Consider the following 12268-nt stretch of genomic DNA (forward strand, 5'->3'; position numbering starts at 1 on the left):
TTGTTGATATTCGCATATCCGTTTCCCTATAAACATCCGAGTACTAATCATACTAATGCACATAGACTATGCGGCCAGATACAACACCATTTACATGATATAACGCTTGATATATGTACTTCGAGACCATATTCAAGATGATAAGAAAGGATCTCTTGAACAAGCTATAGTTCAGGATTCCGACATGTATGTTACGATTGCACTTAAAACACAAGACTGGTAGTAAGTTCATGGTGATTGTATGTGTATGAAGTCAACGATTTGCCAGCTTCTTTATTTAGTAGTAATGATTAATTATCCAATACTTTCAAATGACGCCCATCACTGTGCTCAGTGAGAAAAAATAAATGTTGTTCAAAGAAAGTATAGAGCGAACGCTCTCTGAGATTGTAAATTTTATTTCTTTTATCAAAGAATCATTTCAAAAAAAATAATATAATTTTGTTAATGTTCACTTTAATTACTCCCTCTCCTTTTTCAGGAATACTGGTCTCGCTCCTGTTAATTGTTCTCATTTATCATTTTATTTAACAATAATACAGTCAATTTTAAAACCCCGATCTTTAAAGCTAAATTCAACGGTGTTCTGCCTTTCTTATCAGCCTTCTTGATATCGGCCCCATTTTCAATAAGCAGCTGAATGATTTTATAGTGATTTTCGGAAGGATGTTCATACTCCTTTTCACATTGAGGAAACCTTTCATATAGATGATGAAACTCATGGTATTGATCGCAATTACCTATTGAATAAGATCTTTCCATGAAACGATAGAAATATTGTATCTGATGATTATTTTCAATGTTTTGTAACACGCACGCTATGAGAGGTGTTGAGCCGTACACATCAGATGTATTTATATCAAACCCTTTATCAACAAGCATTTCAACAAGTTTATAGTTTCCATCACTACACGCTTTATGGAGCAAAGTTCTCCCAAAGTTACCAACTGTATCAACAGAGGCTCCTCTATTTATTAAATATTTAACTATATCATGATTATCACTCAGGTATGCAGCATGTAGGTAAGTAGGTTCGTCAAAAATACTTGCTCTACTAACTTTCACATCAACAAAAGCTCCTCGATCCACCAGAAATTTTACTATGGTAGAGTGTCCACCGATACAAGCAGCATACAAAGCTGTTTGACCAAACCGACAAATCAGATTAACATTGGCTCCTTTCCGCAGAAGAAATTGAACAGTATTCAAATAACCCTCTCTGCATGCGTCATACAAAGCTTTGTTTAAATTTGCCCCTTTATTTAAAAGCATATGAACTATTTCATAATCTTTTCGTTGATATGCTGCAAACAATGGGGTATATCCATATACAATAGTCGTGGATAAGGAAATATCATTCTTCATTCTCCTTTCTTCGAAAGTCAGGTTTACATTTGCACCATGTCTTATAAGGAATTTGCTTACTTCAGTATGTCCTCGCCGTATTGCTAACAACAACGGAGTTTGTTCAAACCAAATTGATACATAGGGATCTATCGGGTTGAAGAATACATCGAATAGCATACCACGAATAAGCGATGTCGTTTGTCCGTACATACATGCTTGAAATATATCTTTATTCTCTCCAAAAAAACAAATGTTTGAAGTTTCATCTTCAGATTCCTCGAAAAAGGGATCAAATTTAAACGTATCATTATCCTTTTTGTCCGAAGTATATGTTTTTCCTTTTATTCCGTGTGATGTACTCCTACTAAGATAGCTGCTGCACGTTTGATTATGTAGATCATCATTTCCGCCAATGTCTGCTAATATCATAGGAGTGTATCCATATTTATATCTTTTCTTAGTATCAGTTCCATATCTACGAATTATCTCATCCTTTTCATATAGGCCTAACTTATGCGCATGATATAACATAGTTTCCTCAAATTGTAATAAGTTGTCTGTGTAACCGTTGGATACAAGCAATTTTGACATTTCCTTATTTCCACTCTCAAAAACAGATATTAAAGCTGTTTTTGTGTCCTTCTCTGATATAGTTATAGGACATCTTTTTTGTACTAAATATTTTGATAAATCATAAAAACCCTTATCTATTGACAAAAAAAGCGCAAATCTGCCATTTTTATCCGGTATGCTAAGATCTAAACCTTTGTCTATTAGAAACTGGAGTAATTCAACGCTATTTGTATTGCATGCAACGTGTATCAATGTCCTCCCATTTACATTTATTTCTGTAAAATCTGCACCTTTATCTGACAGAATTTTGATTGCCTTAATTGAACCATATTCACATGCTAATTTTATGAGCGATTTTCCATCAACACTTTTATAGTTTAAATCTCCCCCTTTATGTAAAAGAATTTTAACCGCTCTATCACAGTCTTTCAGAACAGCACAAACTAGCGCTTGGTAAATATCTGCTCCCTCTTCTAGTAACATTTGTATCAAGAAACCATGGCCTTGTTGACAAGCAGCAACCAAAGGCATTTCTCCGGAGTCAGTTTTCATGTTTACATCTGCCCTGTTTTGTATGAGTGATTGGACAGTTTTTATGTCTCCGTAAACACATGCTTCATATAAAGGTGTCCATCCATACCGTATCAAATTGTTGGTAAGAACAGCTGTTTGTTTATGAAATTCATTATTGTGACCTTTTGTTATATTTTCCCCTTTAGTTGGTGTTATTTCTTTTTTCTGTAAAGCTTTCAAAATGCATTCATCAACAATGTTACCCTCTGTGTTTGCCAAATATATAGGGGTATGTCCTTCTTTGTTTAGCTTGTGAACGTCTGCTCCATAATTCAACAGCGTTTGTATAACGCGTATAGAGCCGTTCCTACATGCTTTATGTAAAGGTGTTTCAAAATCTACATCAAGCATGTTCACATCTAAGTCGTTGCTTATCAAAATGCTAACGATATCATTGTTCCCAAAGTAACAGGCGGCATGTAGTGGAGTTCTACCCTCACCATCAACTTTATAAATGTCAGCATTATTATCAATAAGCAACTTCACTATATTAGTATAGCCTTCCTCGCATGCAATGAATAAGGCGGTTTTCCCTTTCGTATCAACACTATTTATACCACATCCTGATAACAGAAGTTTTTCAATTATTTGTTTGTGGCCCCCTAAGGAGGCAACTATAAGACAATCTTGGGAAACATTTGCCTCATTGTCAATTAAAAGGCTTACTATGATTTCATGGCCTGTCAAACACGATGCATACAAGGGTGTGTGATTATATTTATTTTTTTTGTTAATATCAGCTTCTTTGTCTATGAGAAGGTTTACTAAGATGTAATGGCCTTCAAAACAAGCAGTATACAGTGGTGTTTCTCCATGAGTATTAGTTTGGTTTATGTTTGATCCTTTATGTAGAAGAATTTCAACCGTATGAAAGTGTCCATCATGACACGCTGCTGTTAATGGCGTGAAAAATCCATTCTGACAATCAACATCAGCTCCTACAGAAATAAAAAAAGCAACTATCTCCTCATAACCACGCAAGCATGAAACAATGAAGGAATTTATCCCATTGTCGTCCTTACTATTTATCAAATTCGTCATCAAGTTATTTTCTAAATTTCTAATGATATCTCGAAACTTAATCCTGTATTCCTTATATTTCATTTGCGCATTATTCAAGCAACAATGTATTTTTCCATTTTCAAGGTCCATTTTTATTCTTTTATTGTATTTCTCTTCATCATCTTCTGAAACAATAATTGTAAAATATCTATGTGCTTCCTGTAATGATTCTAGTTGTACACGCTCGCAAATGACCGTATCATGTGCATATTTGAGAATTGGCGCGATCAATATTTTACCGAAGTAACAACACAGAAAATCAAACATTTTATCATGTATAACTTTGTACTCTTTGTCTACCTTTATTACGTAAGTGTCAATACAGGCATTCAGTTTGTCTCTAATAGCTACACGAGATGTGTCACGGCCTAAATTACAACATTCAAAAATGTCCTTTAATTTCCGTTTCTCATTCTTATCTAATTCTTTAGAAAAATCAACTAAAGATTCATCAATCGTACCATTATATAATACACATAGAAATAAAACACAATATTTCTCTTTGTCAAAAGATTTTAGCTTATTCCATTCTTTACAGAACATTTCATATGGACAGTTTAAAAAATCATTTATATCAAAATGTTCATGCTGGGCATACAGAAAGCACATTAACGGGTTGAATTCAACGCTTCGTATGGTAGCTGATAACATTTCTTCATCTTGTTTTAAATAGTTTTCAGCAATAACTAATTTATCTTTAAATGAATATTTTTCAGATAAATTGTATGTAGTCTTACTGAATATTTCAAATGTGTCTTGGAATATTTCTTCAAGGAAGACTTCTGTACGACAAGTTGCCAATATTTTTGTCTTTCCCTTTCCAAGAATACATTTAACAAATTCTTCAATGTTCATCCAGTTTTCGATCTTCATGATATTTGTAGTATATCTACCACATATATCATCCATAAAAAACACCTGATTAACATTTTCCCTGTATCGCGTTTGGATGTCGTTAAGGCTACAGCAAGGGACTATACTGTATTCTTTTTCATGCCAAAGACGCAACGCTACATTCTGTGCAGTCAGGGTTTTTCCCATTCCAGATACCCCAATCAAAAGTGCACAATGACTGTCTTTAAGGATTTCTAATATATCAATGACTACGTTGGTTTCGACAAAAAATTCCATTTTCTGCTTCCATGAATTAATTACGGGTTCAGCATCTGGAAAAGAAATCAAGACATTTTTTTTTCAAAATTATTTAAGGTTCCATTCCTTTCTTTTTATGATTTATAACTTGGTAACTTTTTAGTTTGTAATGTGTGTATGTTTAATTGAACGCCAGACGTATAAAAAGAACTATTTTGTTGTGGTTCTGAAATTTCAAAAATGATTTTATTGTTTTGTCCGTTTCAAAAAGATGTATGTTCTACCAAGGATGTAATATAACAATTATAAGGGCTTGATATATAATCGACATATCTTTTAGAAAAAAGAAAATGATAAAATATACAACATATTTATCGTCTTCATACCGACTATAGGTGAAAGGAAAGAAAGACTCACATATGGCATGTTAACTCAATCTGTAAAGGCAACAGTAGTACACCGATGTTCAAAACTCATAAATCGATAGAAAAAAACAAATCTGGGTTATTTATCTGTGTTTGACTAAAAATTGACCATCAAAATTAAAAACCTCAAAAATATGTTCTCGATTCTCCGTGTGTGTCATAACAAAGTTGTAGTGGTATTTTTTTTTAAATATAGACACAAAAGTGTGACAAACTTTCTTTATGGTGACTTCGAGCTAGGGTTAAGATTTTGATGAAATTGTAGAGCACACACAATTTAAATTTGATTTATATCAAAAACTTGATAAAACATGAACCATGTTTTTTTTTATCAAGTAGTTTGTTTTCAACGGAAGCGTATTAACGCCACACAACTCCTATTTAAAAATATTTCTCCCTATGTTTGCGTTATAACGCAAATATCTTCATTTCAACTATATATTAAGTTTTCGATATATGTCCGTCTGTTTTTCATTTCGGTTGTGATTTACTAGTAGATTAAAAAAAGAAACATGCATACAAGGTAAAATCATTATAATAAATATGCATAGGAATAAGGGAATACTTGAAGTGCAATTATACATAAATTAATAATCATTTGTGCATTAGAAAAGATATAGTATAGTATATAGGCATATTTTAATTAAAAGATAAAAAATAATGTCATTTAATTGTGAAACTGCCAGGTCAAATAGACCAAATTATCTTTCTGCTTTAAAATGAATTATTAATAAAAAAAAATTAAATTTTGATGCAAAAACATCTTTTAAATCTCAGGATATGATAAAGATTCTTTCATTTCAATACAGTAAAGTATTCTTAAAGGGAAAATTCGCCAAAAAATTAAAAAAATGATATCATGTTCATCCTAAATAAATAAGCATATTCTCAAAATATTAAAGCTTTATTCGTCTAGATAAGTGAGTTATTAGATTTTTAAAATCGACTTTAAATTCTCGGCAAGACGCCATCTTAAAAACTAATGACCACAGATATATAATTATCACAAAGTCCTAGTACACGGCAGGACATGTTCTTTAATCAGTGTCTGTATGATCTGGCAAGCTGATGGAAGTAATGTAAGCCGAAGAAGTCTGCATAGTTTCCAAAATCATCAAATCAAGTAATGCTTCACTAAGATTGATCAGAATATTTAAAAAAATACTTAACAAGACATCTTAATTTTTTAAGAGGGTTTAATATTCAACGTACAATGCTGAGGTCAGGTTAAAAAGCTGTAAATGACATAAGATCGTACAATGGTTTTAGCTCGTCTTTAAACTTACATTTTTTGCACCAATATACAGTATCAAGAATTATATAGGAATTATGTTATCATAATGTTAAAGTATAGTCTCAATAAAGTGAAAAAAAGTCCGGAGATATTTATTATAAACTGAGATTTATCTCTTATGTAAAAGTTTATTAAATCCTTTTTTCTAATGTATATTTTTAGCTTATTTTGGGTTTTTACCTAACTTGACCCACGTTCAAAAATTTGTCTTCTTGTAATCAGCATGGCTTAATACCGGTAATTACCGGGGTATTGTAAATGTGACATATTCGGGTATTCTAACGGTAGACTTCATGACAGTCTTGTTTAATTTAATATACAATGAACAAGGTCAATGAATCACATGCGTGATCGCGAGTGAACCAGGTGTGCCCAGGTAAAAATTATAAAATATACCATACCAATATAAAACTGTCCATGATATACGGCCTGTGTACAAAATTTAAGAGTGGTTGTAAGAATATATAGATTATCCCAATGTTATCTAATTTCAATTTTACTTTTTTTATATTTCAGCACCTATTCTTCCGTTTTTATATATAATTTTTGGTCCCGATATGAATTAATTAGTAATAAGTAATTTGTTTTGTTTATATCCTTACATATGTGACTTCATTTAAACTCTAGAAAGCAGTGGTATATTTCAAAATGAATGCCGGTTTTTTTTTAATAATTGTTCCTTTATTTTACATGTGAAATAAGAATTACAATTAGTAAACCTCGGACTATACAAATGCAGAGTATACTGTGCAGGTTTGCTTTCGTCTAATTCGTCTAACGAGATAAGAGAACTGAAAAAAACTGTCATATAAAAACAAGCAAACAAAAAAAATAAAAAAAAAATATATATGAGTAAAAGTTAACTGGAACAGCAAAATTAACATCCTTTGATCTCGAGTGTATTGATAATAAATTTATGTATTTTTATAGTATAGCTCCTTCCATAATCCAAATGATATCAGATAATCTATATTGTTCATACGATTAACACTTCCGACCTCACATAAATCTGATACTATGTGCTATAGTAGTCTCAGCTAAAAGCTAATGCCAAACGCTAGAAGTAAAAATGTAATACAGGTACACATTTCATTTGATGATTGGTTTCAAATGTCTAAATTTAAGTGTTCCCGTATATTTTTTGCCTATTTAATGATGTACTTAGGTGAGGTTTTGGAATTTGTGTCAAATTTTCGGACTCCTTGGTGTTTTTCCATACAATACAATGTAAAATATTTTGCCCCATAACACCCATTTATTTTTTCATAAAAGTACTCTATAGCTCATGATAGGTAGTTTATCAAAATTTTAGAAGATTCTTGATTTTCTTTCTTTTATTTTGAGACCCAAATAATACCAATGCAAATATAAGGTAAAAGTCCGATTCAGCCTTTTCCCGCAATATTTTAAATCTCAAATATCTTGAAAAGGAGGTCCATGACCTATCAATATTTTTAGCTTATCTTTATCCTTAATTGATGCTCTACCAGCTTATAGTATCAATTTTAATTTCTTACTTTCTTAATTTTTACCTAATTTCACCTAAGTACATCCTTAAGACAATTTAAATGCTTTTGTAAAACTAGTTCTATTGTCCCTTTTTAAAAAATATAAATAAATGATAAGAGTGTATATCATTTAATTTCCATACTTTAAGCGGTTCATTTTTTTTGTTTATTAACTTATTTGAATTCAAATATAATAATCTAACCAACTTTAAACAGTCCTCAAATGAGAGCTCACTCTGGAAGTATATTTATACTCGGTTATAGCTATATAAGCAGGGTTGATTTTTTATTATCGGTATAACTTATATTTACTCAATTTTCTTTGTAATATATATATATTAGTTATTTCGTGAAGGGTTAACCAAGAAAGAATGCGATTACATAACAAATTTTAAATGTAAGACCAGTCAGATGTATGGACTCCTAAAAATTCACAAAAGTTAGAAGATTACAGAAGCACGTAAGCTTACTAAAAGTTCTTGTATACATATATGTGCACCAAATGATCTTAAAATGCGACCAATAGTTGCTGGTCCTGCTTGTGAAACGCACAGACTTAGTAACTTTTTAGATATTCTGTCAAAACCAAAAACGGAACCAACATAGAAACCGATATTTTTTTTATAAACCGACCGATTCCAAACAGTATCTACTATTTTACATCATGTTATCCTAAACATACTAGAGTCAATATACCATATAACCTAGCTAAACGCATATGTACTATAATTTCAAATCCATAATTAAGGAATACAAGATTAAAGGAACTAAGATAAATGCTCTTGGACCGAAAATATCCCAAGAGAATAATTGATGACGGTATAACTAGAGCCAAATCATGTAACTTACAGGAATTACGGACAACTAAACAGCATAAAAAAAAACGTGTTACCGTACATTTCTACTCACAACCCGAGAAATAATGAAGCTTTCAACAATATACATAACAATATACCATTTTTACAGAGCAACCAAAGGATGTTGAAATTTCTTAATTCACACAAAGTAACTAAAAGCAAACGACAACCGAAATCCTTTAAAAAATTGTTGACACGCGCAACATTCCAATATACAATTATTGACTTTTGATGAGGTTGATACAATGATTTATCAACCCCAGAGATGTGATATTCACCAAGGCCAACGGCCAAGGCTACAGCCATACTTTGTTGCCGGAAACATGTAACTGTCGTCTGTTAGATCGAAACGATTTTATGTCGAGAGCGCTGATTGGTTGATATTTATTCGGTCGTCCAATTAAAAACCATTTTATTTATACATCCCTTAAATAGCTAACAAGAATTCCCCGTTTCTATATTTAGGTACACGGACGCTGTTCCAAATCTTATATTAACCTCTCGTAATTTTTGACGCGGTGAATATAATGTTTTATCAAAGAGGATTTCCTATGCTTTTAGCCAATGAGAAAACAGAAAATTTATAGTCATATAATAAACTGAAATATTAAACCAAAGGTACAAAAATGAGGACGACCAAATTGTGAATCGTGTGTATACTTGTCTGAAGGAACTGAATTCGTCTTTAAATCCGGACATATTTTCAAAATCAAGAACAGTTGTACATGTGCATCGAGAAATCTTCTATACATCATCACTTGCAGGGGTTGTCAAGAAAATCATATTGGACAAACCGGCAACACCATTAGAAAACGAATGAAACTGCACAAACAGCAAATTCGCAAACCAAGCCTAAGAAAAATCCCTCTCAGTGTACATATTGATAGAGGCGCTGAATCAAATCATCAAAATTTCTTCATTTTCCATTTTATCAGTGTTCAGATAATACAACGGAACCAATGAGAACTGATAAAGAAAATTATCTTATTAAGAAATACCGTCCGAAATTGAATAGATGAACGATAATCTAGAAGCTATTTCTCTTTAATTATATGCTTTCACTTTCGTTTTATATAGTTACTACGTTGTACTATATTATGACGTTCAGGACTAGATAATAACGTTACCCCTGACGACGTCGCCAGCAATTATATCCTTGAAGATCTGTGAAACAGTGAAACCGGTAGGATACCATGGCGGATATTATAAAGAACATTGTAAACATTTTGATATAGAAATAGACAAAATGTAAATATTTATATAAAATATAAATATTTGGTGCATTTTCAGCTTTATTTGTTTCGTATTTTGCGCACAGCGTGGACAAAATACAAAAACTTTTCAATATATATACATATAATTAGAAGTATCATGGATATCATTTTTGGGGGCCTTTATAGTTTGCTGTTCGTTGTGAGCCAGTGCTCCGTGTTGAAGACCGTACTTTGACCTATGATGGTTTACTTTTACGAATAGTGACTGAGATGAAGAGTTTTCTAATTGGCACTCATACCACATCTTATGATATCTATTATTCTGTTCATTATTAGTCAATGATATGTTCTAAATTTTCAAGCAATTGACTTTGCAATAACTACAAATGTGATAAATTTTAATACATAGAGCCTCCTCCATTAATAACTGTTGTTTATGTGAATCTTAAATAAGAAATAAGATAAAACAAATATTTGCGTTATTTCGCAAATGTTTACGTTATAACTCAAAGGTTGTGTTATTTTGCAAAGGTTAACGTTGTAACGCAACGCAAAGGTTTGTGTTAAAACGCAAAAATAGGAAGAAATGTTAAAAAAAAGTTGTGTGGCGCTTATACACCTCCGTAGTTTTTATGTATGTTGGAGTTTGTTTTTGGTGCACCTCAGTGATTCTGTTGTTCCGTTGTTATCCTACTTATCGTTGATATGTGTCCTTCGGTCTTACTTTGTTACCCGGAATTGTTTTCTCACAATCCATTTCTGACTTTTTAACAGCAATATACTACCGTTGCCTTTATTTTTTGCATGTATCGTTTCGTTATGCGTAAAGAAATAAATGCAGTATTGTGAATTGTATCTTAAATGGTTATGTTGGGGAAAAGCTACTTCTGTTTATCAAAAATATTTAGAGTACATGTTTTCTACATTATCATATAATTTAAAATTAAGTATAAAATAGAACATCATACAATAGCTAATAATTTTTTTGCCAAATTCATATAAATGGTAAAAATTGTCATTCAAGGGCAATGACACTTATAGGGAGTCAAAGTTTAAGGAAACATTGGGCTCATCCTTTTTTTATGTAATTTTTTTCCTTCTTTATCTTATATAGTTAAAGCCAAAATGCATGCAAGAGTCATTATGAAAGGCAATGACTCCTATATGAAATCAACTGTAATTTTTTGTAAACAATTACAAACCAGTAGATCTTGTGCTGTTGATTATTTTGCTATTTGCATGGTTTTTTTGTCAGTATACTATGCTATTGGCTCAAAAATGTAACAATTGGAATAAATCGTTTTCTATGGAGCAATACTTCTAATACGAATTTGACAGACAATTTCAGTCATTTTGAAATATTTGAAGAACTTATTCTTTTATTCATTTTTTATATTTTTATTTTCCCTTTTCCTTTAAATGATTTGAAAACTATAAGCAATTTCACAAAGAAGTGCTAATTTCAATCATTCAAGGGCAAAAAAGTATTTAGAGATTATGTTTCAAACACTGATGCTTACAAAAAATTACTACGGACTACTGTTCCGACTTGGATGCAAATCGACTTATTGTTAATCTGAAAATACTACATGTACCTACCATATAAGGATTTGTATTTTAATAAAGTCGCATCTTGTAAAGCTACTTTCTGAAAAGGAAAAAAAGAAACAGTCAAAGATGCATGATTTTAATATATTAGTTGTTATTGACTTTGAACTAACAGTTTGTAACTGCGATTACTCTCAGATCTGCTTTTAGTGTCTCTTTGTTGTTGGGGAATACAAGTATCCTGTCACATCACATGTTGTTAGTATATATATTTTATTTGTATCCATCTGATGAGTAAACACATTTTCAACCTATTTTTATAGTTTGTTATTATGTTTTACTGTTATACCAATGTCCCAGGTATGGGGAGGATTAGGATCCCGGTAATATGATTGACCCCGCCACTTTCTGTTTGTTTGTGCCTGTCCCAAGTCAGGAGCCTGTAATTATCTGTACAAAATAGAGAGATAAATAGTTATCAAAGGTACCAGGATTAAAATTTAATATGCCAGACGCGCGTTTTGTCTACATAAGACTTAACAGTGGCGCTCAAATCAAAATAATTTTAAAGCCAAACAATTACAAAGTTGAAGAGCATTGAGGACCCAAATTCCAAAAAGTTGTGCCAAATACGGCTAAGGTAATATATTCCTGGGGTAAGAAAATCCTTAGTTTTTCGAAAAATTCAAATTCTAAACAATGTAAAGATATCCTTAGTTGTATTTGGCAAAATCGGTGGTTTGGGTCCTCATTGCTCTTTAACGTCGAGCTTTAT

At 31.7% G+C, this 12268-nt stretch overlaps 1 protein-coding gene across 1 annotated transcript in view; it reads right to left on the minus strand.

The window, feature by feature from the left end:
• Positions 1-380: 380 nt before the first annotated feature.
• Positions 381-12268, minus strand: part of LOC143054167 (uncharacterized) — a 29129-nt gene continuing 17241 nt past the window's right edge. The window contains exons 7-8 of the mRNA XM_076227086.1: positions 11545-11593; positions 381-4721 (exon numbers count right to left, since the gene is read on the minus strand). Of these exons, the coding sequence (XP_076083201.1) occupies positions 502-4721; positions 11545-11593 (4269 nt within the window). The 3' untranslated portion in view covers positions 381-501. The remainder of the gene's footprint in view (positions 4722-11544; positions 11594-12268) is intronic.

This window comes from Mytilus galloprovincialis, chromosome 12, assembly GCF_965363235.1.
Source record: "Mytilus galloprovincialis chromosome 12, xbMytGall1.hap1.1, whole genome shotgun sequence".
NCBI lineage: Eukaryota > Metazoa > Mollusca > Bivalvia > Mytilida > Mytilidae > Mytilus > Mytilus galloprovincialis.